At 43.4% G+C, this 26,771-nt stretch overlaps 2 protein-coding genes across 2 annotated transcripts; one reads left to right on the forward strand and one right to left on the reverse strand.

Annotated features, from left to right (window-relative positions):
- The first annotated feature begins 404 nt into the window (after positions 1-404).
- On the forward strand, positions 405-13,538 carry stk11 (serine/threonine kinase 11). The gene is made up of 11 exons (XM_084546016.1): positions 405-757; positions 1,561-2,544; positions 6,890-6,973; positions 7,137-7,226; positions 7,544-7,676; positions 7,869-8,005; positions 8,130-8,257; positions 9,570-9,627; positions 9,806-9,999; positions 11,814-12,059; positions 12,846-13,538. The coding sequence occupies exons 2-10, from the start codon at positions 2,258-2,260 to the stop codon at positions 12,020-12,022; spliced, it is 1,320 nt and encodes a 439-aa protein (XP_084402142.1). The 5' UTR covers positions 405-757; positions 1,561-2,257; the 3' UTR covers positions 12,023-12,059; positions 12,846-13,538.
- Positions 13,539-16,464: 2,926 nt separating this feature from the next.
- cbarpa (CACN subunit beta associated regulatory protein a) lies at positions 16,465-25,261 on the reverse strand. Its single transcript, XM_084547196.1, has 9 exons — positions 24,278-25,261; positions 20,506-20,651; positions 20,255-20,316; positions 19,982-20,144; positions 19,718-19,898; positions 19,483-19,626; positions 18,773-18,971; positions 18,454-18,658; positions 16,465-18,370 (listed from the first exon to the last, which is right to left on the reverse strand). The coding sequence occupies exons 1-9, from the start codon at positions 24,464-24,466 to the stop codon at positions 16,498-16,500; spliced, it is 3,162 nt and encodes a 1,053-aa protein (XP_084403322.1). The 5' UTR covers positions 24,467-25,261; the 3' UTR covers positions 16,465-16,497.
- Between the last annotated feature and the right edge of the window lie 1,510 nt (positions 25,262-26,771).

Below are 26,771 nucleotides of genomic sequence, written 5' to 3' on the forward strand. Positions count from 1 at the left end.
TAGTGGGCCTCTGTCATGTTCAACTAGAGTCTGATTCATCACTTATAAAGTATATGTGCATAACACACACACACATCCATGTCTCCTGTAGTGATCCAGACAGCAGCATGTAAATACAGCTAGGTAGTATGGTTTGGGATGGCATCTGGATTTGCAGATTTGCAGTGGATTGCTGAGATTATAACAGGACTGTATCTCTAACGTTTGGCAATTAATGGACCATTTTATTTATACTAGCCTACTAATTTATCAGTTTTTAATTAATAAAGCACAGTGAACTGAATACTTCTACTGCTGTGTTACTGTGTGCTGTGCCGCTTTGAGGTTTTTGCTAATTATGGCCATTGTTCATCAACAAATGTCCACAATATAAAGATATTCTGGAGGAAATACTGGATATATTAAGAGTTATATTGCCTGCTGCTGTGAATTAAAAAATAATCACGGACATTACTAGGATCAAATTTCCTAAATAAAACTGTAACGACTGAATAAGTTTACATTCCCGTCGTTCCTCTACAGTGTGCAGAGGGGAAAAAAAAAAACTTTGATTTGACGCATTAACGTACGGGCTGTCAGTGCGAGTTGGGGGGGAGGTAAACAAGATGGCGACAACCTGAGTGGCAAGAGTAGCACGAAGAGTCAGAGAAATTAACAGATATTTTGTCAGACCCGAGTGAAATATTTGCTTCATCGAGAACGGACATACAAGGGATAAATACAACCTGCAACGGAAACAAGATTCATTTGGACCTAGGTGAGTTAGTTAGCTTGTTAACTAGCTAGCTAGCAATTTACATTGGAATCTGAGCGGCTTGCTAACCAACGCAACTCCGGTTAGCTCGCGTTAGCTGCATTCATTTGGTCTGTTCCTTCTGTGTCGGAGACTGGTTTGGGCGCTAAAGCGGATAGTGGCTTTGCTTTTTTTTTGGGTGAGCACAGTGCAGTACAGTCGCAGAACAATGCCCGTCCCCTACATTGTCCCCGATACACCGGTAAATGAGATGAAGTTGGCTAGCGCTAATCTTAACGTCAGGCAAACTTGGCTAGCTTGTGCTGGTGCTGCACAACAACCATCGTTAGCTACAGCTGTGTGACGACGTTTCGGTTATTGCCCCACAGTGGTCCACTGTCAGTTCTCATTTATAATAAATTAGTAACCACTTATTTAAAGCAAATTAATGAGTTAAAACCTGCAATGGTGGCTGAAGGCGGGCACATCGAGGAACCAGAAAGTGACAGTTTGTGATGGCAAGCTAGTTTATTCAAGCAGACTTGCTATATTAGCTTACCGGCTAGCCAACAGTTCACACTTAAAATGGTTGTTTTAATTGAGGAACTCGCATTTTAATCGTAACATCTCACTGCGTTAAATAAAATTGTGCTTCTAAAATATGCGGTTTTAGGAGGATGTAGACTTCACAGCAGAAATGTAAGTTTAACCGGTCAGGTGCTGATGTCTGGACAGATTGTTTACCAAAGAGGGCTAACTTGGTTCAGAAGCGAGCGAAAGCCATGTGTGTACTTCATTAATGTTTTAAATGGACTGTTTGTTTTCAGGCACCAGGCAGTAGGAACCGTGGTGACATGGAGGACACCTGAAGACGGTTCGACACATCGGATGGTTCAGTCGACCTCCAGGAGCCTGACTGATACCAGAGACTGGAGTGACACTGCTGCATGCTCTGGCTGTAGATCTCTGCTTGGATCCAGTCCAGCTGTCCACACTTATGTGTCTTGAGAAAACTATGCTATGCAGCATGGACCCTTGACAGAAATGCAGTGCTGCATTACCTTGAAGCAAGACTGTTTGCCTCTGCCCAAGGCTGTATGGTATTAAATTCGCATAGAGGTGATCTGAGTGAAGGAGTGGAGGACGTCACAGTAGAATCACGACTTTTCTAATTTTCGTTCGGCTGCACTTGTCATAGATGTAATTCATAATGCACAGTATAAAGCACTAATTCAGCACTGGACCCAACAGGTTTCTCACCCCTTTTTCTCCTCTTGAGTACAAAGAGCCCTAATGTTTACAGATTGGGATTGATCACCCACCTCCTCCCTCGACTCTCAGGCCTGACAACTCCATCTCCAATGTTCAGTATTTTAAAACTCATCTTTCGGAATTAAAAATCTCGGCGCAGTGCTGAAAGGTTACCAGTGGATCACCCCACACCCACAGCGGCAATCTTAGCTATTTACAAACTTTTTTTTTTGCACAGGAGCCTCTAGCTGTGGTTTTTATCGACTATCAGTCATGAGTGCCAGGGAGCTGCATCACCTTGACTATCTCAATGAAAATGAACTGGTGATGGAGATGGATACTTTCATTCACCGCATTGACTCTACAGAGGTGATCTACCAGCCACGGAGGAAGAGGGCGAAGCTGATAGGAAAGTACTTGATGGGGGATCTGCTAGGGGAGGGATCTTACGGCAAGGTGAAAGAAATGCTGGACTCAGAAACACTTTGTCGCAGAGCTGTTAAGATACTCAAGAAGAAGAAGCTAAGGAGGATTCCCAATGGAGAAGCCAATGTGAAAAAGTGAGTAACTTTCATTTTATCACAATGTTCATGAGACCAACAGTTTCATCTCTTAAACACACACACACAGCAAGTCATTCAATAGTTTAAACAGAGAACTGTTTAAATCTGCCAAGGCAGAATTGCAATAATTTCTAACTGCGTTAAAATGTCCATAGTAAAGGATTGAATTATACATCAGGATGCTGCACACTGTCCATTTTATACATGTCAGTCATTGTCAGCATTTTGCAGTAATCCAATTCTACAATAGTCACATAGACCGGAAACCTGATTAACTTAATTGAGTTGGAAAAAGAAACTTGGTCAGAGCAGCAAGTTTATTTCTAGAGAAACCGCTTCAGAATTTCTTCTTGTAGTCAGTCTTTAGGTTTTATTAACAAACCTAAAAAAAAAAATCATGCTAAATACATAACGGAAGCCAAATTTCACAGTTGCATGGATAGGGACGTACACTGTAGTTGTTTCATATTTTCTGGAGTCTGTTTTGTCTCTCTGTGATTTGGCTGTCATGACTATGTATTCTCCGACTTTGGAGCGTCCTCCGTTTCCTGATGAGCATCAGAAGCTTTAATCACAGCAGTATTATTAAATACTATTCCAGCCCTTTCGCCGAGGGCCTGGGCTAATTATAGAGTAAGATTTAGAAAACTGTTGGAATCAGTTCACACAGAGAGAAAGAAGAGCTGCAAGATGCTTTTAGGTTACAGTCAGAGCAGCAGCAAAAGAACAATGTATTTGGTGACACCTCTGTAAGAACCATTTTGCTGAGATCGTAGAAGAGTTGAAGAGTTTGTCTCAGAAAAGCTGTAAGTTGAGGAGTGTCACAATACCACTTCTGCTTGTTATGAGATGGGATTAAAAGCAACTGTCGTCATATCAACATCAGTAGTTCAGAAGCGCTTTGAGAACATTAGCTGCCCAATCCAGTGTACTTCAGGTCACGATAAAATATGTGCTGCATTACATAAAGAGTTAAATTTGCCAAGTTTTTCCTGGAATAAATCTCAAGTGCGTTTGTTTCTTGAGGACGATGACAGACAAAAGCAGCTGCAGACATATCCTGTGTAGACGGGATGCAAGAGAGTGCAAAGACACAGCTTTAGCAGCATTTTAGCATCAGTGACATTACTACTTTATTGTCTACGTTACCAGCAAACAGTACGCACTAAAGTAATCATGTTACTCCTGAATCTTTACATTGTTGATGGCACATTACTATGCGTAATATGTGTTGAATATGTTACTGGGGAAACTCTGACACTGTCACCTGGAAAAAGGCTGCTTTAATATCAAATAAAAACAAAGGATTGCAAATCGGAAACCACATAGCTCACATGACAGCTTGGTTATTCTGGTAGAGTACATGTCCAAATCCTAAAACCCGACTAATGTTGTTAATGATCTTGGAAAATGCGACATTTGTAAGAAGGTCTAATTTCTTATCCCTAATGTGATATGCTCTTTACAGGACCTTCAAATTCAAATTACAGAATATTGTAATAATAATAATGATAATATTCCATATGTGCACATTTAAAGTGTGCATGTAAACGTGCTTAATAATTCTCCATCTTGATGTTTGTGAGTGGGCAAACCTAACGATTGTACAGTGTTTGTGTTACCTGACAGACAAAACAGTTTTGCAAAGACGACTTGTTAAAAAAATCACCCATCTTCACCTGAACAGAGCTGATAGAAATTGATCACCATATAGTCAGGATGCCTGTAGTAATTTCTTAATTAAGGGAGGTGAACATTTGTCTATTTGTGTATATGTAGAGTAGTGATAAAAGGGCTTATATGTCGCCATGTAGTGCCAGTGCCACCGACCTTTTCTTAGTGTTACTGATGTACGGTTGATGACGTATCATAGCACTTCATACCCTTTGTTGTTTAATCGTGAAGTTGTCCTAAATATCATTACTATCATAACTGCATTAAGTATACTTCTCCCGTGTTACTGTGTGGTTGATCTGAATGTCACTGGTTATGACTTTGTGTTAATGAGATTACAGCAGTGTCCCTCGATGTGTGAAATTGGATGTTCTGTGTTCTCCATGTCTCTTTCTGCATCCCTCTTACTTGACTGAGGCCGTACGTTTTCCGGCCTGAGGAAGCCGGGTGCTTGAGCCTGGAAAGGCCCGCCTGTGCATGGATGCCATAGTGTAGCCCCTAGCCTCTTCATTCAGAGTCTGTTCAGCATTCCTGTCTGACAAACACTTCCTGCTTTTACATCGTTGCCATAGGGACGGGCATGCTCATGCTGGCATTGATTGAGCAATGCTGCTCCTGTTTCTACGGTAACATGCAGGGAATGCCGTGCCCCTTTCTGGAATGACAGGAGCGCACATAGACGCTCACCGCATACCTGCAACTGGACAGGCTCTAGACCAGCCCAGTAGACGCAGATTTTGATCATTTGTTTACGTTCCCGCAGTGTGCCAGAGTTGCTGCTGTTAACGCTGAGTGTTGAAATCCTTTCAGCTCTGCAGCCTGCGGGCCTTGAATGCACAAGGTCCGTCGTGACACATTTGAACTTGCACTGCGGATGGACTGCAGCAGTCTCAGTGAGCTTTCAGTGGCAGCCCTGCCTCCGGTTTATGACTTTGTTTTATGGAAATAAGCTGTGATGTTGATGCGGTGTGGTTTGCTACATTTCAGATGTGTCATCTGGGCAGACACTGTGTTACATGAAGTGAGGTTTTTACTTCACCCTACTGTGTTTTGATCATATCGCTGGTGTACGTGTGCTTGAGGCAGCTGTGTATTTTTTTTTTTTTTTTATACCAGTGCACTGATGCAGTAACTGCTGCCGTGTGTCTGTGTGAAGGAGACGCTGACTAGGCCCAGAATATCCATTTGTCAGTAGTAAGGTAGTGTATAAGGCAGCTCATAAACTGCACTGTAATAAGAATTTTTTCTAGTGAGAAGATGGATGATGTCTCAGCACTGTAGGAGCCGAGAGAGTTTTATTTATTTTAGGAACAGGCACACCCCCTTTACAGCTTTGACCTGTTATTAAGTGATACATTAAATCACTTGAACTACCAGGAATGGGAGGCAAGGAGAAGATCTGTTCAAAGCATCAACATTATTATATTGTACAACTTTAAATATATTTGTTATAAACTGACCTTGTTAAACATTACTTGGTCTGCAACAAATGTGCAGCATTTTAATTGAATGGAAAGACGAATGGGGCCGTCATGATGTCTGGCACAGCTGTGGTGATGCTACTAAATGAAATGCCATGGCAGAGGAAAGTAATCCAGATAGTTTGTAATCTTTCCAGTACACAACATTTAGAGTTTTACGTCAGTAGGCTTTGCATTAATACAGAAGATATATCTACTCCACTGAAGTGTGAAGCATGGCTGGCAGTTAGGCTGACTTGGCGTCACAAAATTACCGGAAAGTTTACGCAGGAAAGTGCAATAAGTTAAGGTGATCGCTGCTTATTAAAACACATTCATGAAGGTCTTATGGGACAGTGTTTACTATGCATCAGTGAGACATATAAAATGTCTTCACTCTTATTAAAACATCCAGATATAAAGTTGTACTGCTCATATTACCTCAAGAATTGGATTTTTAGCCGAATATTTTCTGGATAAAAAATCCCAAGAATTCCACCTCTAATTGTCAGGAAAAAAAAATCCTTGTATTTCCTGTGTGTGTGTAGATCTGGATTGTTTGCCTAGGGGAGTCTGTGGCTCGTATTTTCTGCTCTTCCCATCCGGATCCAGATTCATTAGCGTCCCCCCCCCCTCACAGCTCTTTGATAAATGTTGAGTCTCCAGGGGTTTTGCCATCCTTGTGATTTAAACATCTCTTCCATGTGTAGCGAAGTGAGGTTATCTGTCTTTATAATGGGACGGGTGTAATTCATTGCCACTGCACCCCGTCCACCAGGCTGTTTTTGGTCTGTAAATTCCTGCTGGAGTTGGGTTGCACATTACTTCAGATGTTACCAAGTTCCAGACACACCTAAATCAAGTCTTATAGTGTCATTCTTTCAGATCTGTTAATCACATTTTAGTACAGTCCTTCATCTTGTTTTTCCACTTAATTTAATGGCTTAATTTTCAATAATTTCAGAAAATTAACTGAGTTGCTAGCATGTCGTTCCCCTGCTCAGCAGCGTATTATACCAATAATACACTTGTGCTTGTGCTAAACAGTGGAATATTAGTGCCTGTGTGCTGATGTATGGTACTTGGCCTTTAGCCTACGTTCGGAGCAGGCATGCCACAGTATTAGATTATTTAACACTCCCCCTAATATATACTGTATTTTCTTTCCTAATGTTTCCCATGTCCTTTCTTCTTATGCCCATTTATAGGGAGATTCAGCTGCTAAGGAGACTCCAACACAAGAATGTGATTCAGTTGGTGGACGTGCTCTACAACGAAGAGAAGCAGAAAATATATCCTTAAGCTGCGAAATGAGTGTATATGTATTGATTTTTGTAATGAATGGTTTTATATAGTTAAGTGTTGGTGAATGCCAGAATAGTGTTTTGTAATTTGCTCACGTCACCAAAAGATCTATTTGTTCAGTTCGGCCAATTCCCTTGACTCCCGTCTTACGTATATGGTGATGGAGTATTGCGTTTGTGGGATGCAAGAAATGCTGGACAGCGTCCCAGAGAAAAGGTTTCCAGTATTTCAAGCTCACGGGTGAGTCTCTCTTTCTCTCCACCTCTCCCCTTTCTCTGAGTCTTTCTGCTATATTTAGACTGAGCCCCTCTGCAACCGCTGCTCCAGGCCTAAGTTTAGATCCGAGACTGCGGGGCTGCTACTGTTAAAATAGCTGTTCATAGATTGTGTGAATGTTTCGTCACTGCCAGAAAGCCACTGAAGCAAAAAGGTGATGTGTGACGAAGCTTTATCTGACCACAGTGATAAACAGCTTGATGTGTTTATAGTATACGTCCACTCCTCTTTTAATTATGTTAATAAATACCTCTGGTTTTCTATTGTTGTTGCGTTTACAGGTACTTTTGCCAACTCTTAGATGGCCTTGAATATTTGCACAGCCAGGGAATAGTTCACAAAGACATTAAACCAGGGAATCTGCTGCTGACCACAGACGGAGCACTTAAAATCTCTGACCTGGGAGTAGCAGAGGTGAGTTCAGAACGCCTTACCATACAGTAAACCAAATTTTAATGTTTGATGTACCAAAATGTAGAAATACTGCTGATTATACTGTTTGAAATAAATGTTAACATTTCTGTAGATCGTCTTTCATGTGGAGTTTCATTTCTTTTAGATCACTAAAATTCATGTACATTTTATCACCTCTACTGTATTTTTCAGGCCCTTCACCCATTTGCAGAGGATGACACATGTCGTACCAGTCAGGGCTCTCCTGCCTTTCAGCCTCCAGAGATTGCCAACGGACTGGACACCTTTTCAGGGTTTAAAGTGGACATTTGGTCTGCTGGAGTAACACTGTGAGTGACACTCTATTCGCTTTTGTCTATGTTTAGCATACCCTTTCACTGTTGCCTGCCTCTAAGGTTCTTTAACAGTCTTTTCTGCTACTACTACTACTGACTCCGGCTTTCTTCCTTTTAGATACAACATTACAACAAGTCTGTATCCATTTGAGGGAGACAACATCTATAAGCTATTTGAGAACATTGGAAAAGGAGACTACACTATACCTGAAGAGTGTGGACCCCTCTTGTCGGACCTGCTGCAAGGTTAGTTTTGTTTACTGGTAAATCTCTTAACCTTTAGCTGAAATGACATTTCCTCATTTAGGTGTTTGCGTGGCTACGTGCCTACACAGTAGGAGCTGGAAAGAGCTTTGCAATGGGATTGTTCAGGCATCTAGCGAGAGTAATGAATCTGTCTGCCAGTTGCTGTGTGATCTTTTAAGTGCGTCCAGTAGATGGTGCTGTGACATTGAAAGTCAGCGTGACTTCTCAGCATGGAGGCTTCCTCCAAACTGTAGAAATCCCTCCAGCTGTTGACGTAGTTTCCATTGATCTGGAGCCAGCAGCGGAATACTAAACACAACAGGCTTTGCTTCTCCCGAGTGGAATGCTGCAATGCTTCAACCCCTTGTAAAAATAAGGAAGAGTCAAGAGTATTTCTATACTGAAACACATGATCGGTTGTATAGTAGCGAACTAACCGCCTGTGAAATCCAAGAAGAATGTTGGGAAGATTATGTTTGTACCAAGCAATGAAGCCCTTCGACGGAGGCTGAGTGCTTACGTAGTAGTCAAGGCTATTATCCAGCTTTGCACTCGATGTCCTTTTATGGAAATGTAGCCTCTACACATGCGTACCTTACGTCCGGGGTTTTTTACCTCTATATTTAAAATGACTTGCTACAAAACAGACGTATTTTTAATAATAAAGCGAAGTCAAAGCAAATGTTTTACAAAGTGCAGGGAAAAATCTCCCTTATTTTGTTGCTGTTGTAAAACACTTCCAGCCTATATCTCCCATTTTGTGCAAGCCTGTGACGTCTGTGCGATGACGCAGCACCTGAGAGATAGTCAGTCCATAATTACATGGTCTAAAATAAGACCAGTGCCACAAAAGGTGTCCTTCAGCAGCCGCAGCACTACTATCAGCACTCTGCATGCTACCCTTTTCTGCATACTGCGAGACAATTATACTGTTAGGGTGGGCACTGCATCACTTCTGCCTTATCACACTGACATTCTTCTTTTCCGACAGATTCACCCTACATTATAATTATGGGCACAAAATCTTGATTACATTCGTACAGCTCTTACGCTGCTAACATTGATGTTTCCTTAATCTGCCTCACTGACTCCTTAAGCTGCGCAGGGCGGTTTGGCATACAGTGATGAATGAGATTATTACTGCCATTAATTAATGTTCCTTGAAGGAGTTTGTCGTCGGTCTGCCCAGTAGCCCTCCCCTCATTGCGGTGGCCTCCCATCTGTTTATGTTGAACGCTTCATAGAGATGTGAGCCAAGAATTCATTCACGATAGTTGTGATTAAATTCACCGTTTCCATTTGTGTTTTTCAGGAATGCTTGAGTATGATCCTGCAAAGAGGTTTTCCATACAGAACATAAGACAACACAAGTGAGTCATTTAATGTGTAGCATTTGTCGTGTATCCCAAATCAGTTGTAGTAATATTAGTTGCAAATTTCTACTAAAAAGATGTATGGGACTTTGACACGGCAGAAGAAACATAATTATAAGCTAAAGCTAAAGTCTGTAATTTACATGCCTTCCCTCCCCTCTCCCAACCATGCCAGCTGGGTGCGGAAGAAACACCCCCCGTCTGAGGCCCCTGTACCCATCCCTGCCAACGCAGAGAGCAGGGACCCTTGGCGGAGTATGACGGTGGTGCCCTACCTGGAGGATTTGCACGGCTACACGGAGGAGGACGATGATGAGCTCTACGATGGAGAGGATGAGATCATATACACTCAGGACTTCACAGTGCCAGGTAACTCTGAGTTTAAAAGTGTTTCCAGTACTGTGCAGTAAGAGAGGCAGTGATTAGTAAATGTCCTCTTTTAGCTCATTTACAATTTTTCTTCTATTCAGATGGTGAGTTTCTATTTGTCTGTCGTCTCACTAGCTACTTCCTCAACATAGAGGACAGCAATGATTTATCGTCCTTTGAAATGCAACGCTGAAAATGTCATTACAGTATTCTGCATCAAACCACTTCCTTCTGTCAAAATGTGGCTACAAAATGAGACGTAGACTTCTACATAACCCACACTAAGTTGCGACCTGTGACTAAAAGTCAAAGACACCATATCTAATGCAGCATCAGCTATAAAGCACCTGTGGACATTTAGTTTAACACGTTTTAGTGTGGGTTTTTGGTCTCGGGCCCCAACTAGGTTTTTCATGTGTTTATGTGAAAATCTTTGGATTCTGTGTTAGACTCAAGGGGATGTAATTATCAGACAGTGTTTGTAAAAGAGCTTCCCTAAGCATTTATATTTATTTCAGTCCCACATGACTAAAATTGAAACTCATTTCTTCATTTTACTAGTACTGCAGCACATCGAGGTCAGTAAAGGCCCCTGGGTTTCATAATGCAGTTAGTCAGTGTACAAATGACAAGAAATTAATTATGTAATGTGGCCTGATAACCAAACTAAATTTAAATAAAGAAATCAAATTACAATAAATAAAAACGAAGATTAAAGGTTTTAATGTATTTATTCAGTCTGACATCGTGTTCATGTTGGACTTTTTAGGAGCTAAAGTTGTTAAAGGATTGAATTCATTTTCACACTGATCGGAGAGTTTAAAGGTTGTCTGTATGACCTTTAAAAAGCACCACACCTGCATCAGTCTGATTCATTCGGTTCCGGTTTTCATGAATTAAATTCATGTAGAAAGACCACATATCCATTTTAAAACCAACCTACCAAGGTCTGGTCGGTTAACCTTTTCCTCGACAGACGTTTTGACTTGCAACATCAGTAAAGCATTAAGTGTATTAATGATAGCTGCATTCCACGTAGGGAGGTCCTGGCTTACTGGGGCGCTTGATAGAGCTGAGCCATCATTAATTCAGCCTGTGGTTTCCCTACTGTGTCGAGTTCAGTTTTAGAAAATGCTGAGATGTTCCTATTAATTAACTGTGTGCCAACTTTAACCCATTGTTGACACACTTTGGATTGAAGAGATACGACAGCATCTTTTATACTGAACTCAGCTCTCTCCCCAGTTCTTCCTTTGTCATTTTCACCCCCAGAATCTGGATCCTTTATCTGTTGCCAGGCAACAGCCGGTAATAATAAATGCGGTAGTCAGTGTCGGGTATCTAGAAGTGGTGCCCCACATAAAAAGCAAATGGAGCTGCAGAATGTGAATGAAGTGATCTAAAAATAGTCAAGTTGAAATGGTTTAGTGGGAGTATGAATGGTTTTCACTCCCACACACACACACGAACCACTGGATGCTTGGATGCTGGTTATGAATGAAAGAATAGTGTGTAGTATGGTAAATTAAACAAATGTTTGACCTGGTGTTTCTCTTTAGCAGTAACTACATCTCTAATCCACTCTGCGTTATTTTCTGCTGCGTGAGAAATCTGCTACAAATGCGGATATAAACACGTCTGCACTTGAACGAGCCTGTTATGGTTGACCCTGTTTTTGACTTGCTGAATTTCCTGTTGTACCATTTCTCATGGTTACCTGACATTTGAATCTTAAAAAAAAAATAGCACGTTACCTTCCGTCTTATTGTGCTTGTTTGAAGATTTTGTATTAAACCTAATGCGTTTATTTTTAGGACAAGTGGCCGAAGAGGATCAAGATATGGGGAACGTAGACCACAGTCCCACTGTAGCCAAGCCAGTTTGTGTGAACGGGACGGACGGAGGGTCTCTGAACAGCAAGGCCAAAGCCGAACGGCGATCCTCCTCTTCGTCCAACCCCTCACGTAAAGGAGTCTCCACAGCCAGCAAAATTCGCAAGCTCTCCACCTGCAAACAGCAATGACCCCTCTCCTCAAGCTCCATCAACACCAGCCCACATGGTGAGTGTGTAGACGGTTCACAGAAGCTTCTCAGGGACGCCATTTTATGAAGTAGGAAAAAGATAAACTCTTTAAGAGAACAGGCGCCGCAGATCCAGATAAAAGGTAGGAGATATGAGATTGTGTTTGAACAGAATGAGACGTAGAGGGGAGAATCGGGCAGGAGGAGGTGGAGGACTGGAAGAGGAAATCAGGGAGGGGAGTGAGAGAGTCTGTGTTGATATTCAGCAAGCGGCGCTCTGACTCACCATCGCTCCCCAGGCAAACACATGGGCGTTTTCCTATACAGTCACAAAAACTAAATCTGGACAAGTCCTGTCTTGGTGCACCTCTTTTCTGCCTGGATTATCTACATTGGAGCCTTTCAAGGCTTCGTCTGTGCCCCTCATTCAGTTGAAGTGGGGCAGATTTTTGCTGCATGCGTACACATAAATTTAACAGGTTGTCCTCTTCTTTTTCCAGTTACCACCCACAGCTGCTCTTTCTGTCTTCCTGCACATACAAACCACTCACAGCGCGAGGCTGTTTGTCATGGGTGCAGTGCAGAAGAGATGCTGTGTATTAATTTGTTCAGGCGATGACTCACCCTGCATGAGATAAAGTGGGCTGTGAGATGTTTGTCTCTCTCTTTCTCGCCCTGTGGGTTGAGTCTTTCTGCATTAGCAGCACCAATTAGTACTTGTCTTGTGACAATCCTGCCATACTATTCAGTTTTATGTCAGGGAAGCGTGTTATTTTGTCAAAGTATGCCTGTTACATTTCGACGTTTCTCTCTGTCCCCATCAGGTGGGTCTGCCCTCGTACTTCTGTGTCCGGAGTCCTCACAGTTGTGACAGAAACCTGCTGAAGTTAATGTCCCCATACCTCCTTGGACCACCGGCCCGCAGAGTCCCTTGAAGATGCGGTATAAGTGACGAGGAGGAGGAGGACAGCATGAAATGTTCTTTTTGCTCTGAGACTGAGGCACTGGCTGCGAAGATGGTGTTTATTTTGGCTCCTTTCAACTTGTGTCATCCAGTTCTGTCCTCTTGTCATTACTTCTCCTCTCTATCCCGTCATCCTCTTCTGAGGGCCAAGCGTTGCACCGGACATTACAGACACCATCACCCCTGTCCCTCCCCATCCACCCCTCCACCTTCTGTTTCATTGACTACCTTTGTTTTTACAGAACCCTAATGGCAGTTTTTAAGACACATTGTGATGTGTAAAAATTAAAAAGGAGAAAAAAAAAAGTTATGAATAATTCTGTATTTAAATCTATGATGAGAATAATTATGATAGTACTACCACCAACATACAAACTGCATGCTGTACAGAGCTGGAAGAAAGGGAAAGTGCTTGGTTTGTGGAGAGACTGAAGCCTTGAGATCCACCGCTGACCTGTTGGGGATTTTTGATTTTCATTTAGGAGTTATTTTTTTTCTTTTACCAATGAATATTTTTTAATTATTATTTATATAAAATATGTCCCAACCAGGCTGTTTTGTTTGATGATCCTTTCTATTTAAGTTTTACTGGAGAATATTTTTATAATTCAATACAGCCCACTGGTGTATGCCCAGTTCACTTGTCCTTGACAAGGTTGTCCCCTGATAGGCATAGTGCGCTCGTATCCCTCTGATGTCTGCAACCATTTTGTAGTCGGAGCCGATGCTGCTTAGTTGCAGGTGGTGTACCGTAACAATCGCCAGTCGGCCTGTTTTCCAATGATGCTTTCTTTGTCGTGCCGATCACATCAGCGGGAGCCCTGCCCCCCCCTCTTACGCAGCCAGGCCCATCATCAGCTCCTCACTGGGAATAGATCAGAGAGCAGGTGAGTCACTACTGTGAGGGAGGGAGAGAGAGAGAGAGAGAGAGAGAGAGAGTAGAGCTTCCCACATCAGCAAGGTCGATGGGGAGGTTCTCTGTCCGGTGAGACGCACAGTGTGATGAGCGAAGGGACGTCTGGAGGCTGAAGAACATTTCAGCAGTATTAGTACGTGAGAACACACTTCAGGTTTCTGTTCTCATGGTAATGATTCTGCTGTTCTGACGGTTTCACAGTGGACATGAATCACATTACAACAGCAAAAAGTCATGGGTGTGGGTGTCATTCATTTTTTTTTATTATTTAAAAAATAGCTTTCAGCCCAGATTGCCTCAGTTGGTCCCACAAGGTCTAACTAAAAGGTCAAAGGATGAAAGACTTGAATTGTCCACACTTCTTATTTCACAATAAAGCAGATGGTTCTCTGCCGATGAGCACAAAGATGTGAATTTTATGAGACACTGAAGCTCCAACACAAGTCTGCGTTTAAAGAAAAGGGACACGCTGTACCTGCCGTCACAGTTTCCCAGGTGATAATCCTCATCGCACATGCAGCTATGCTCTCAGGTTGAAGAGATGCTATTTCACATGTAAGTTGAAGAAATGAGTACACTTTGACGAGAGCGGAAAGCTGTTCAGTCTGAGATCTCTTGACACTAAAAGAACACTGAAGTCATCTCCAGATTAGAGCTGCAATGATTAGTTAATGGTTTTTAGTGAAATAACCATTTATCAATCAAAAACATCCTCCAGCTGCTGCTTCCCTATTGTTATAGCTTAAATCTCTCTAGTTAATGCATTGGCTGAGTGGACAAGGTGTTACATTTAAAGCTGAGAAGGAGAATGTATTTTTTGTCCTTGGGGGGGAAAAAAATAAAATAGAATAGACCGCTCAGCAGTATTAGGGTCATGAGGTTGAAAAAGATTGACTGGAACTGAATTAATCAACAGCGCTCAGATTGTTCAACAGTTTTCTAATTCCTCTGTCTTAATCTAAGCTATGTGTGTGTGTACCAAGCTGAAATAACTTGAATTTAATATCTTTTAAGTTCTGATGATAAATTTAATAGCTCCTGATCTTCACACAGACCTTTAAAACAAAGCAGTTTAGCTGCTCATACAGTTCACTAATCAGTCCACTCTGATTTTTATATTACAAAAAGTGAAACGTATAAAAACAAACCTAAACCTAAGGTACTTAAGAGCTTTTTGTGGTGCATTCAGCAGCATCTCAAAGTCGACCTCTGTGGTCACTGAGCCCTGTCAAACAATAAATAAATAAAAGCTCTGAGACGAGGCCATTGAATCACCAATCACTGAGACAATTTGGGACATTTGTGATTAAACAGCTAACCCAGTTAATAAATAAAGAACATTTTAACTATAGGTTTCTGGTCAAACCTGACATGAATACTCCATATACTCTGTATTTTATATCAAAGTCTGCAAATCCTGCAAAAATCAAAATGCATAAATGTACATTCTCACTTTCCCATCTCAACAGATTGCAATCTTTAATGTTAAACACGAGCAACACATGTATTTGCAAGTATTTTCAACTGGATATGAATGAGCGTTGTGTATTTATTGTCTTAACAGTGGAGCTGTGGGCATTTAAGAATTGGCTTCACCAGGCTTTCGTGGTAGGATCACTTCACTGTAGGTGTTTCTCTCTTCTGAGGATCTGTTGACAGTAAAAATATAGAGTATCACCACATTTTTTTATTTTTTTTATTTTGTAATACACTTATTTCTCTTTCCGCTAGGATTCAGTTTCAGCTTCCACATTTCACAGCGTCAACTCTCTTGTCACCGCGCCGTCTGTCTAAAAGCCTGAGAGGCTCCTGTGTCATCCACGGTAAGTATCAACTGTCAGTCTTCCCTCAGCAGAGTCACAGCAACACGAGCCCACGGAAGCTCCTGGATACCGCCTCCTTCATTATGAGGACATAACGGGGACAGATGACTAACGAAAATATGAGCAGAAAAACACTTGATGCACTCACTGCCACTGCTGAGCTGATGCCGGTTATTCCATCTGTTTTGCTTCATGATGTAGGGTGTTATCTCAGGATCTGCTGATGCAGTGTTCATGAAAGAGAGGGCTGCTGAAGAATTGTTTTTTCTTTAACACGGTCAGCATTATCATATACCCTCGTGATGATCGAGACAAGAAGGACACTTGAGGAGGATGTGGTTTTAAAATGAGAGGAACGGGTGACAAACACCATCCTTGTCTTTCTTCCCATCAAAGTGCTTTTTGTTTTAAAGGTAAAACTGTACAGTATTCACAGACACGTTGTTTGGACCTACAGTAGCATGCCAAAAATTCACAGTTAAGTCTGAAAAATATTTAAGTTCTCTAATGAAGGGTGTATATTTTCATGGTTGTGTAATGAGTGCGTTTGAGTTTAAGAACCACTACCAATAGAAAGGGGCTTCACATGTCGTCACAGTGGCAGTTTAGGTCTGAATGGAAATACTGGGATCGACCGTTCATCGAGAAGGTAGTTCTGATGCAGAATGTGACAACGTAGCTAACACATGTTTGAACTGGACCTTTGTGTCAGGTTGTGTAGTCTCTTGACAATGAGTCTGAAATAAAGTGATAAACATGGCGTAGTTAACTGATTATATGGGGCTGAATCCAGGCGAGGTTGTGTGAGACACGGTGAGCACGCGTTCCGATCCTCCCTGGCCGAGCTTCTCTGCGCTCCGCAGGCCGCTGTAAAGCCTCTCTTCCACCGACACGACCAGCTTGTCTGTCAGACTGCTCTCTGCCTGCAGGGCAACCTCTGATAAGATGGCTTGACTGCTGTTGTTGTTCCTGTTGTCCACTCTCGGATCCATGTGGGCTGTTTGTGCAGTCACGGCGCTCGTTGTGCTTTCTGTGTCCTTGTCTGAAGAGTCTTGGCAGCCCTCAGCCTCACCAGTCGAGCCCGCACAACTGGAGCTGCTTTTTGTTGTGTCTGTTTCTTCAGATGTTTTGTAGGTCACACTTTCTGCGGCGTCCCCTTCAGCAATCTCGCTTGACGGATCTTTGCTCTCTCTGGCTGCCTCCTCAGAAGCCGCAACCTCACTGGCTTCTTCATCTGCAGCGCTCGCTATGCGTGAGAGGGTGCTGTGATACCTGGTGTCCAGAGGGTAGCCGGCACTGTCACCCCTCCTCAGCGGAGTAAACCTCTGCCTCTCCAAAGACGGGGAGTACCTCCCCCCAGAGCTCGACCCTGGGTCACTGTATTGCTTATGTCTTTGCCACTGTTTCCGGAGGTGAACTCTGGACCGGTGCCTGGAGCGTAACGGGGATTCTTGCTGGTCGAACCGTGGGTCATGGCGAAGGAACTCGTTGAAGAGAGCGTCTGTCTTCTCATCGATGCTGTAGTCGCGGCGGCGGAGGCGAGGTCGGTGAGGACTAGAGGGCTGCGGGATTGGCTTCATCAGTGGAGACATCAGCTGTGATTCTGGAGCTTTCTGAGGATGGAGGGATTTCAGAAGTTGGAATGGTTCTTGAAGGACGAGAGACTGGCTCCCAGTTTTAGATTTCTCCTTTAGTTTCTCATCTTTCTCTGTGCGGTCTGTCATCTCGTCCTCCAGCTCCTCTTGAAAGAGCTTGGCCTCGACGCTCTCGCACACTGAACCTTTTCTTCCAGAGCTGGTGAAAAACAGCCTCCTCTCAGATGCGGTCTTCCCTCGAGGGGCTCCAGGAATCCCGAACAGCCTCATCTCCTCTGGCGCCCTGGATGGTGCTTCGATTGAGGCGTAGCCACTGTCCATTTGAAGGAGCTTCCTGTTTCCCCCCTCACCCTCTGCCCCGGCTCCACTTCCCATCTCGCTGTCTAAACCTGGTGACCCTCTGGCTCCTCCCTCCAATGCCTCTCCCTCCCCTTCCCCTTCAGGCTCATCATCCAGGTCTTGGGACAAGCAGCTGTCCAGGCCAGGACGAGCACCTGCACCACCAAGGGATGAGATGCTGTCTGCATCACTGCGGATGGACTCTCTATCTGTGCTGCTCTGGTCTGAGGAGGCGTATTGCTCCAAAGAGGCTCTCAAGCTCCAAATGTCTTTGTACAGGGAAGGAGGGGCCTCTAAGCTCTCCTGGCGAACCATGAAGGAAAAAGATGAGCCTGAGTCAGTCCTTTGTCTGGCTTCCGCTCCAAACACCACCTCATCTCCATCCTCCGCGTCGGCCTCATTCTTTTTCCTCACATCAGGCATCCTGCTATCTGGCGTTGTGTCTTCAGTTTTCCTTAACATGTCTTCAGACCTTTCCTGAATGGCAGCTTCTTGTTGTACCGCAAACAAGTCGTCATCGTCCGTCGATACTGGCCCATCTCCTGCTGCCTCTGTTTTTGTAACGACTCCAAATGCTGTCTCTTTGTCTGCTCCATTGACCGTTCCCTCCTCTTGCCTCAAGGCATGGCAACCCTCTGATGCCGAACAGAGTTCTTCTCTTCTCCTGGCGGCGCTGCTGCCACCTACCTGCACCATGGTCTCCAGTTTTAGCCTGCATTGACAGACAACAATCAGTACAACAGGAACTCTGGAAATTAGATGGTGTAAGTCACGGGGCTGTGGGCAGCGGTGTACCTGCTAAGGAAGACTGGAGACGTGGGCGTCATTTCCGACTGAGACAGAGACTCTGCAGAGAGGGACTGGAGGCCGCTGCTCTGGAGAGGAGTGTGTGAAAATGATTCAATGGCCTCATCTCGGAGAGGAGAGGAGTCATCTTCAGTGTGATCTGTGGTTTCACTTGCTGCTCTCTGTCTCTGAAAGGGCCTCCTCTTGGGGGAACCTGGTAGAAATTCACATGAAAACAAATCTATCTAGATGTATTTTACCTTTTATTCTACCACCGGTTCACCCACTAACCAGATTTGACTCATCCATTTAAGACGTGTATGCAAACCTTTGGCATCTAGACTGGCGGCCCGGTGACTGGTGTCAAACTTCCACCTCCTGAAGTAAGGCCCGGCTCCCTCCAGGCTGGCGTGGCGACGCAGTTTAGAAAAGAAATGCAGAACTGAAGTCTGCCCTGGAGCTTGGGTGGACTCTCCTCTCAGCCCCCTCTCGCTCTCGGCCTCTCCCCTGTCCCCGATAGCCTCCATCTGACGGAAGAGATAGAGGGAGGGGAGCACGGAGGGAGGGAGGTGATGGCACATTAAGGAAGGGGTTGCGGCGGATGAGCTTGAGATGAATCGTGACGAGCAGAGGCAAAGCCCTCGGGGGACAGCATTTTGTCATTTTGTCACTCAGCTGCAGAGATGACTGATGTCACAGTGCATCTGTAGGTTAGAGCCTGTGGCAGCTGCTTTTCACAGCTCTGGTACAAGCAGACGAATCTGCACTGAAGAATCTATCTGTATTTCTGGCCAAATGGTGTGAATGCAGCTGCAGTTTCACGGTAAAAAAAAACAATAATAGTTGGTTTAAACTATTCTGTGTGAACTTAAAATGATCACTTCCCCACGTTGAGGAAGCGATAAAACAAGTCTAGAGTTTATGGGCCATGCTAGCAGCTCTGCAAACCTACACAGAAACTTTAGGATCAGATGCTCACAAAGCACAAAGCTAGGAACTTTTACTGACACACAAAATTGGAAATCAGGCTAAACTCACTGTCTGGGACCGTGTGTGCTGTGGTTTCATGGCCGATGAAGACTGCCTGGGCCCCTGGTCCAGGACGATGGAGTGGTGTGGGTCTCCTGGCAGACCTCCGCTGAGGCTCTGTCCCATCCATTCAGAGATTCTTCTCTCAGCGGGCTAGAGAAGGAAAATAATGTGGGTTATCTGTGAGAGAGGAATTTTGTATTTCAACACCAGGTGATTTCTAAACTTTGCACTACTGAGTTACCTGGTAGATGGTGAGGGGTAGTTTTGGAGCTGTAGTCTCGCTGATGTTGATGGTGCTGCTCTCTGTTGAATCACACTCCATGATGGTGAGTATCTTCAGGTCACACGGGGCTGGAGGCAGGTGAAGGTGGGTCAGCCGGGCCTTCTTCAGGTGGTGGAAGTCTCCTTCGGTCAGGGTATACCTGAGAATGAGGATGAATTATCTGATCCAATTCCACCTAACAGCTCATCCAAGTAATAGTCGGAAGAAATAAAAGAACAATACCTGCGACCTTTGTCCTGAGTCGTCTTCTCCTGTTCGTAAAGTGCAGATTCGTTGAAGGAGACTCTGCGGCCAGTAGACCCAGTGGAGACAAATCGTTCAGACTCGCCATCGTGACAGCTCGATGCTGAGAGAGCGTCTGATTCATCCAGACGAATGGTGATTTCTGGGTGACAAAGGTGACAAGGACACATCAACAGAGAGAAATGATGGTGTCAATGATGAAAGCGAACCAAAATAGATGTATATATGAACTTACAAAAAACACTCTCTGACCTTGTGTGGGCTGAGAATCCTCAGCATAAGTGGTGTTTGTCTTCTCAGGGTCATCGCTCGCTCTGAAAGAGGAAAATGAGTTTTACTCTCTGTGCTCTTTCACAGAAGCAAAAATGCCTCGTCACGTCTCAGCTTTCCATTTCATATCCAGTGCAGCTTTAATCCAGCGCTGCCATAATCACATTGGGCCCTGTAATCCCCGTTCATTTCCAGGCAAGCCTGACCGGCGTAACTCAGCCGGCAGCACCCACCTGGAGTAGCGTCGTCCACCCATGCAGCAGCGGTGACAGAAGAGGAGCAGCAGGGAGAGCAGGACCAGCGTCCCCCCGGCAAAAACACTCAGCAGCACCAACAGTAGCACATAGTTCTCCACCTGGCCGGCCGACACGGGCACGTCCTGATGGCATGCAACCATGAAAAGAGGTTAGCGCTACGTTCAGTTAGTGGCTGCACACTTCACTGCATTTCAGAGGATAATTGAGTCAGTGAAAAAAAAGATACAACACTGAAATGCTATATAATATAAAACAATCAGACATTATAACAACATTTGTGGGACAACGAAAAGCAAAGAGGAGATCATGAACAGAGGACAAATGATTTATTTCAAACATATGCATATTATAATAAAAATAACAGCATCTTTTCCAAAGTGTTGTATGAGACACTTGTGAAAATGCACCATGTTTATTGTTGGGGGTTCCTAATGTCCGGCATATTTCTGTGTGCATGACGTCAACATCTCAGCAAGTCATTTACCATCATTTCTGATGATTTTCCTAACGGCTGTGTGAATTTTTACCATCGGAAATAAATTTTTCCAATTACCCCAACATCAACACTTCTTTACGGTTAAAGCTGCATTCACTGGTGTTCTGGCCACCAGGGGGCAGCACTGATATATTACCACTTTATAAACTTGTTACGACTAACATGTTAGCAAACGACGCAACACAGCTTTCAGTTGAAGTCGTGTTTTAGAGACCTGATAAATAAAAACTCATGACTGACTCTCTGTAAAATTGATGCTCTGTATTGCTAATTTTTTGAACGCTAACTAAAGCCGTACAGCAGAGTTGAATGTCTCTGTGTCGCTATTTAAACAATTAATCGCGGATGGATTTGGCCTTGGATTCTTCTTTTGGACAATTAGAGGATTGAAGGCAAATAATGCCCCTTAAATAAGTTCCTTCCCTTTTCGATTCCGTTTTCCGATTTACTATCATTTTGTCAATCTCCATCCTCAAAGGATACGTGCACCAAAGTCACTGGTGTACATTTCAGTCATCTTGAATGCCATGTCAAAGCAGAATACCGAAAGCTGAAGCCATTTTGTTCCATTCTCTATGCAGTGAGTGAGATTTTTTTTTTTTTCCATCAGAGGAGAGGGTTCACTAAATTACAGACTACAATCCTGTTACCAGCTGTGAGTGGGACGGGACATGTCCTCTCTTTTCTTTTTTCTCCTTCTTACTACTTTCTTTTGTCTAGATGGGTGACAATGACAAGTGAGACTCAACCAACCAAACCTATTTTCACCAGTTCAATAAGCCTTTTAGCCTTTTGTTCAGTCACGAGTAAAAGAAATATCCTCAAAAACAGAAAACCAGCTTCTCCTTCATGAAAGAAATTCTGAATTAGAAATTCACAGCAGTCACTGTCTTGTATTCTCTGTACTCTTTTGTTGTTTGGCTTGCACAACATCAGTTTAATTTCCATTGTTTGCATGCACATGGCATTGCTGCAGCTCATAACTCATCCCTTTAATAGCACACAATAAGGCAGTGGCTTCCATATCTGTGTTGTCATGTTTGGTTGCTGTGAATGCAGCGCCTGCGTTCGCTCCTGCTGGGGTAATAATTGATTCCTCTTCCTCTGAGCTTCGTGGCAGTGAGGAATCTCTTTGTGGCATTACGCTGTCAGCTAAGCGCCGCTATATTTAATGAGTGGAATTAACACCGAAAGACTCTCTTAAGTCCCTGTCTCCTCGCACTGATTCTTATCCAGACACACTCTCGTGTACATCCCGGCTGCTCACACACAAACGCTCTCTTCTGATTAATACTCTCACTCTTGGCTGAGTGAGCCTGGGGATGCTAATCGAAACGTCAACGAGACCCTTAATTCAATTTCCCAGCTCTTCTCTATGAGGGGGAAATGAGGCCTCCGCAGGCTAAAAATGGAATTTGGAGGAGGAGGATGCCGGCACACATGAGCAATCCCCAGACAAGACTTTCCTGGCTCTTCTTCCGATGTCACTTTCAAAAGATGGTGGAAATAATTGGGCTCTTTTCACCATCACAGATGGAATAATCGACCATTGCAGCATTTAATGTAATACATGAAAATATTGTCATTGTGCATGACTTGGAAGGAAACCGTGGAGTGGGGAAGCTTTTAGATATGAACATAAAACAATATTATGAGCAGCTGCAAGGTCCACGCCCAAAAGATTTCCAGTTTCCTCCGAGATAAGGCAAAGAAAAGCAACAGCCAGAGGATAAAATAGCTGCAACTGTCGATCGACTCATGGAGGTCTATTAGAAAACAGGGCGTGTGCAAGAAAAACAGCTGATTTTATGGTGACTCTGCTCTCGCTATAATTGGTACAGGTTCCTCTGTGAGGCCACCTATACACAAGCATCAATCAGACTGTGTCAGCTTCAATCACAAGCTCAATCTAACAGCACCGCGGAGGAGAGAGTGTCGCTGAACAAGAGGCTGTCATTCTCTGCCTAAAACCACAAAAGGGTGACAATCCAGAGCAGATAAAGCCACACATTTTTTTTTTCCATTATCATTCAAACTTGCTTAAAGCTAGAAAACGTTAAACTGAAAGTCTTGTCGTGAACAGAATACATCAATCAGGCATAACATTATGACCACTGACAGGAGAAGTAAATAACGTTGGCCGTCTTGTGACAATTCAATCTTCTGCTGGGAAACTTTTGGACCTGGCATTCATGTGGATGTTACTTAGACATGTACCACCGACCTAGACCAGACCAGGCACCCCCATCCCATAGCAATGACACTCCTTGATGGCAGCAGACATCCCCAGCAAGATGCAGCCTGACACATGCACACACATATAAACGGTTTAGGAACAACTAAAAAAAACATGAAGAACAGCACAAGGTGTTGACCTGGCCTCCAAATTCACTAGATCCCAAACTCATCAAGTATCTGTGGGATGATCCACAGAGGCCCCTCCCCTCAACCCATAGGACCCAAAGGCCTCCACTAACAACACTCTGTTGCCAGACACCACAGGACACCCTCAGAAGACCCATGTCCATTCTCTGATGGGTCACAACTGTTTCGGATGCACAAGGGAGACCTACACAATATTAGGAAGGTGGTCATAATGTTATGCCTGATCGGCAGATATGTCCCTGAATGGGTATATCACTAGATGCTGCAGCAGCAGCTTGTAGTCATAGTATATACAGTATGTCAAGACACGCAGCTCCATTGCAACATAATAGCAGCGTGCACACCTTGATGCTGTACACCCACGGAAAACCAGGGCACACACAATTTGTCAGAGCATCTGTAACTTAATGAAATCGGCCGTTTTTACAAGCTCAGCCAAACGGGAAGAACAATACAATCAATCAGCCGGAGCAGCGAAGCCTCTCACCAGTCTTCAGGCCATGTGTCTAACACACTCTGTAGAGGCAAACAACAGTCAATTCTCCCTCCACATGGACAGCTTTAACTGTCCAATAATTGCCACTAGCTCAGATATCCTCCCTGGCCTCCAGAGGCTACATGAACCCGGCAGTACACTCAGTCCTGTCCGATATAATACCTGTTACTGGAACACTGTGTCGTTAACTCAACATGGTTTTTCTTTTTTTCTTCCTACATGGTGTTTCCCACTTTGGTTGAAGTCCAGTTTGATGCGTAAAGTATTGTTAAATCGTTCAGCACCCGGATAGTGTCTTATTTGAAGGTGTGGACAGTACGGTGTTGATGGTGTGGACAGAGAGAGGGAGGGGCTGATGGAGCAGTACTCACAGTGGAGTTCTCGGTCAGACTTGTCAGAACAGGCAGATCATTGCTCATGGTCCAGGTCAGTGTGAATGAACCCTGCAGAGGACAAGAAAAGTGAAGAGACGTCAGTTGGAGACGGCTAAAATTACACGACTCCCAGAGGGCAGCAGGTTTGACCAATAAGATGATGTTCAGCCATTTTCTAGAGGTCATCAAATCCAATTAAAAGGCAAAAACCTGAGTAACAAATAAGCTTGATTTCCTCTGTGCTATAACGCTTCATTAAAAACACATCAACACTGGGTAAAGTATTACAATAAACATGAGCACTATATTTTTATTCATCTTTTCCATCCTGTGCTGCAAATACTCATCAGAGCACCACATGTGTAATCATCCGCGGCTAAAAAAAAATACTCCTTTTTTTTTCCACAGCAGACACACTAAGTTGTCACAGTAGGTGTGTTGACGCCGGCTCCGTAGCATTTAGTGTCCCAGTAAGACATGACGGCGAGATAACGGACACCAAAGCAGGAGCCTCCCTAAGTGGAATGCAGCCGTCGTTAATGTGCTTGTGCTTTCACATCCGTCGCAAAATGTCTGCCCTGAAAAAAGGGCCTACAGTAGCCAGCTCTGCCCAGCTGTTTGAATGCTAATTCACAGCACACAGGAACACATTAACAGCACACACATTGACAGCGTGTCTTCCATATCTACTGTCCACATGTTGTGTGTGTAGGACAGTATTTTACTGAGCATGAACGTCATATATTTACAGACATATTGCACACGGTGGGGTTTTTAAACATGTAAAGACTTGAAAAAGTGAGAAAATCTGTAAATGTGACTGGACACTTCAACCGATATAATAAATAAATAGAAATCCTGAATGGCAAAGTCACTTCTGCAGAAGCTGAAATCTTACATAAAATTCAGCCTTGAGCGCTCAGTTCAGTTGTGTCTTTTGTGAGACCCTCCACGCCTGGTAACTATCCACATCTTTCAAGCTGCACATACCCAGTTTATGAAGACAGCGTTGCTGCCGTCCAGCAAGTGTCAGAGACACCAGTGATGACACCAGTGATGACACATTTCTCAGGTCTCTCTTCATAGAGTCACAGAAAACATTACACAACCGTTTCCAAAGCCTAAACCTAACAATAAATCAGCTGACCTGGTGTAGAATTTGTGTAAAATCCCTTTAAAATACTTCAAACCCTGGATTGATGGCTGTGTACTAAACTCCACTGAGTCTAAACCTTTACTGACATGAAGGCACAACAACCATTAAAAAAAAATAATAAATCCCTCAGCTCCATCTTTAAATCATCTGCTCGCACCTTTCAGAAATTCTGCAGCAACGCGAGGCAGAAGAGCTGACAGCACATAAGTATTTACACAGAGTGCAGCTTGTGTAACATCAGTCCAGGGCTGCATTCCTCACACACGCCGGTACCACAGCCGCACATTCCCTCAGCATGCGAGAGTCATAATTTATGTAATATCTCATACAAACCAGCAGCCCAAGGTAACCGCGACATGAACAAAGCTCTGAATGGCATACAGGCGCAGACATTCTTGGCCTGATGAATTATTGTCAGTGACGCTCATCACACAGTCAGTGCCAGTGGGTCGTTTTGTCCTCGAGTGTGTGTGTGTGTGTGTGTGTTTGAGTCCGTCTTGATTAAATAATCCAACGGACGAGCCTATGAATTACATGTTTTAAAGATTTATAAGATATAAAATTTTCAGCCTGCCTGATTTTTAATGTGTGTCACAGTCTCCCTCAGGACTGACGTAGGGAGGACATGTCTCCTCTCATTGCTGACTGAATAATGCTTTAAATCTGATGTACCTTCCAGAAGAATTAAAAGGACACGACCTTATATATTTATACATACAGTATTCTCTTTGTAGACGGTCTGACATTTTCATTTTTTCTTTACTGAAGAGGACAACTCTAGAGTATAGGAGGAAAGGTCTCTCAGTGCAGAGGCCAGTTTAAACGAATTTCACACATGAATTCATCATTACTGGGGAATTCCACTTATAATTTCTATAAGTCTTTTTTAAAAACTTAATGTGCTGCTCATATTTTGTCTATCTAAAAAAAAAAAATATATATATATATAGAAAGACTGAATTGAAACAGTCAAACCACCACCTTTACTTGCTGCATCCATGTTACATCCCTGAACATAAATAATTATTACTGTCAGCAGAAACTTACAAACTAAGGAAAACTATTAATCCCAACTTTATTGTAATTTATTCTAGTAGATATTCTAACGTTTCCAAATGTACGATGACATTAAAAAATAATCTCATTATTATAATAATTACTATTTCGGTAATATAGGCAATCGTGAATATTAATATAGGCTAATGACGTGCATCAGCTTGTCATCTAAATACTTAAAGTCAAATTCAAAACACTGACCCCGACTGGTGGAATAAAATAATATCCAAAGTGTGCGTGCATGCGTGTGCGCGTGTTAGTTTCCAGGGTCTGCTGGTC

This window comes from Chelon labrosus (genome assembly GCF_963514085.1).
Source record: "Chelon labrosus genome assembly, chromosome: 6".
NCBI classification, from domain to species: Eukaryota; Metazoa; Chordata; class Actinopteri; order Mugiliformes; family Mugilidae; genus Chelon; species Chelon labrosus.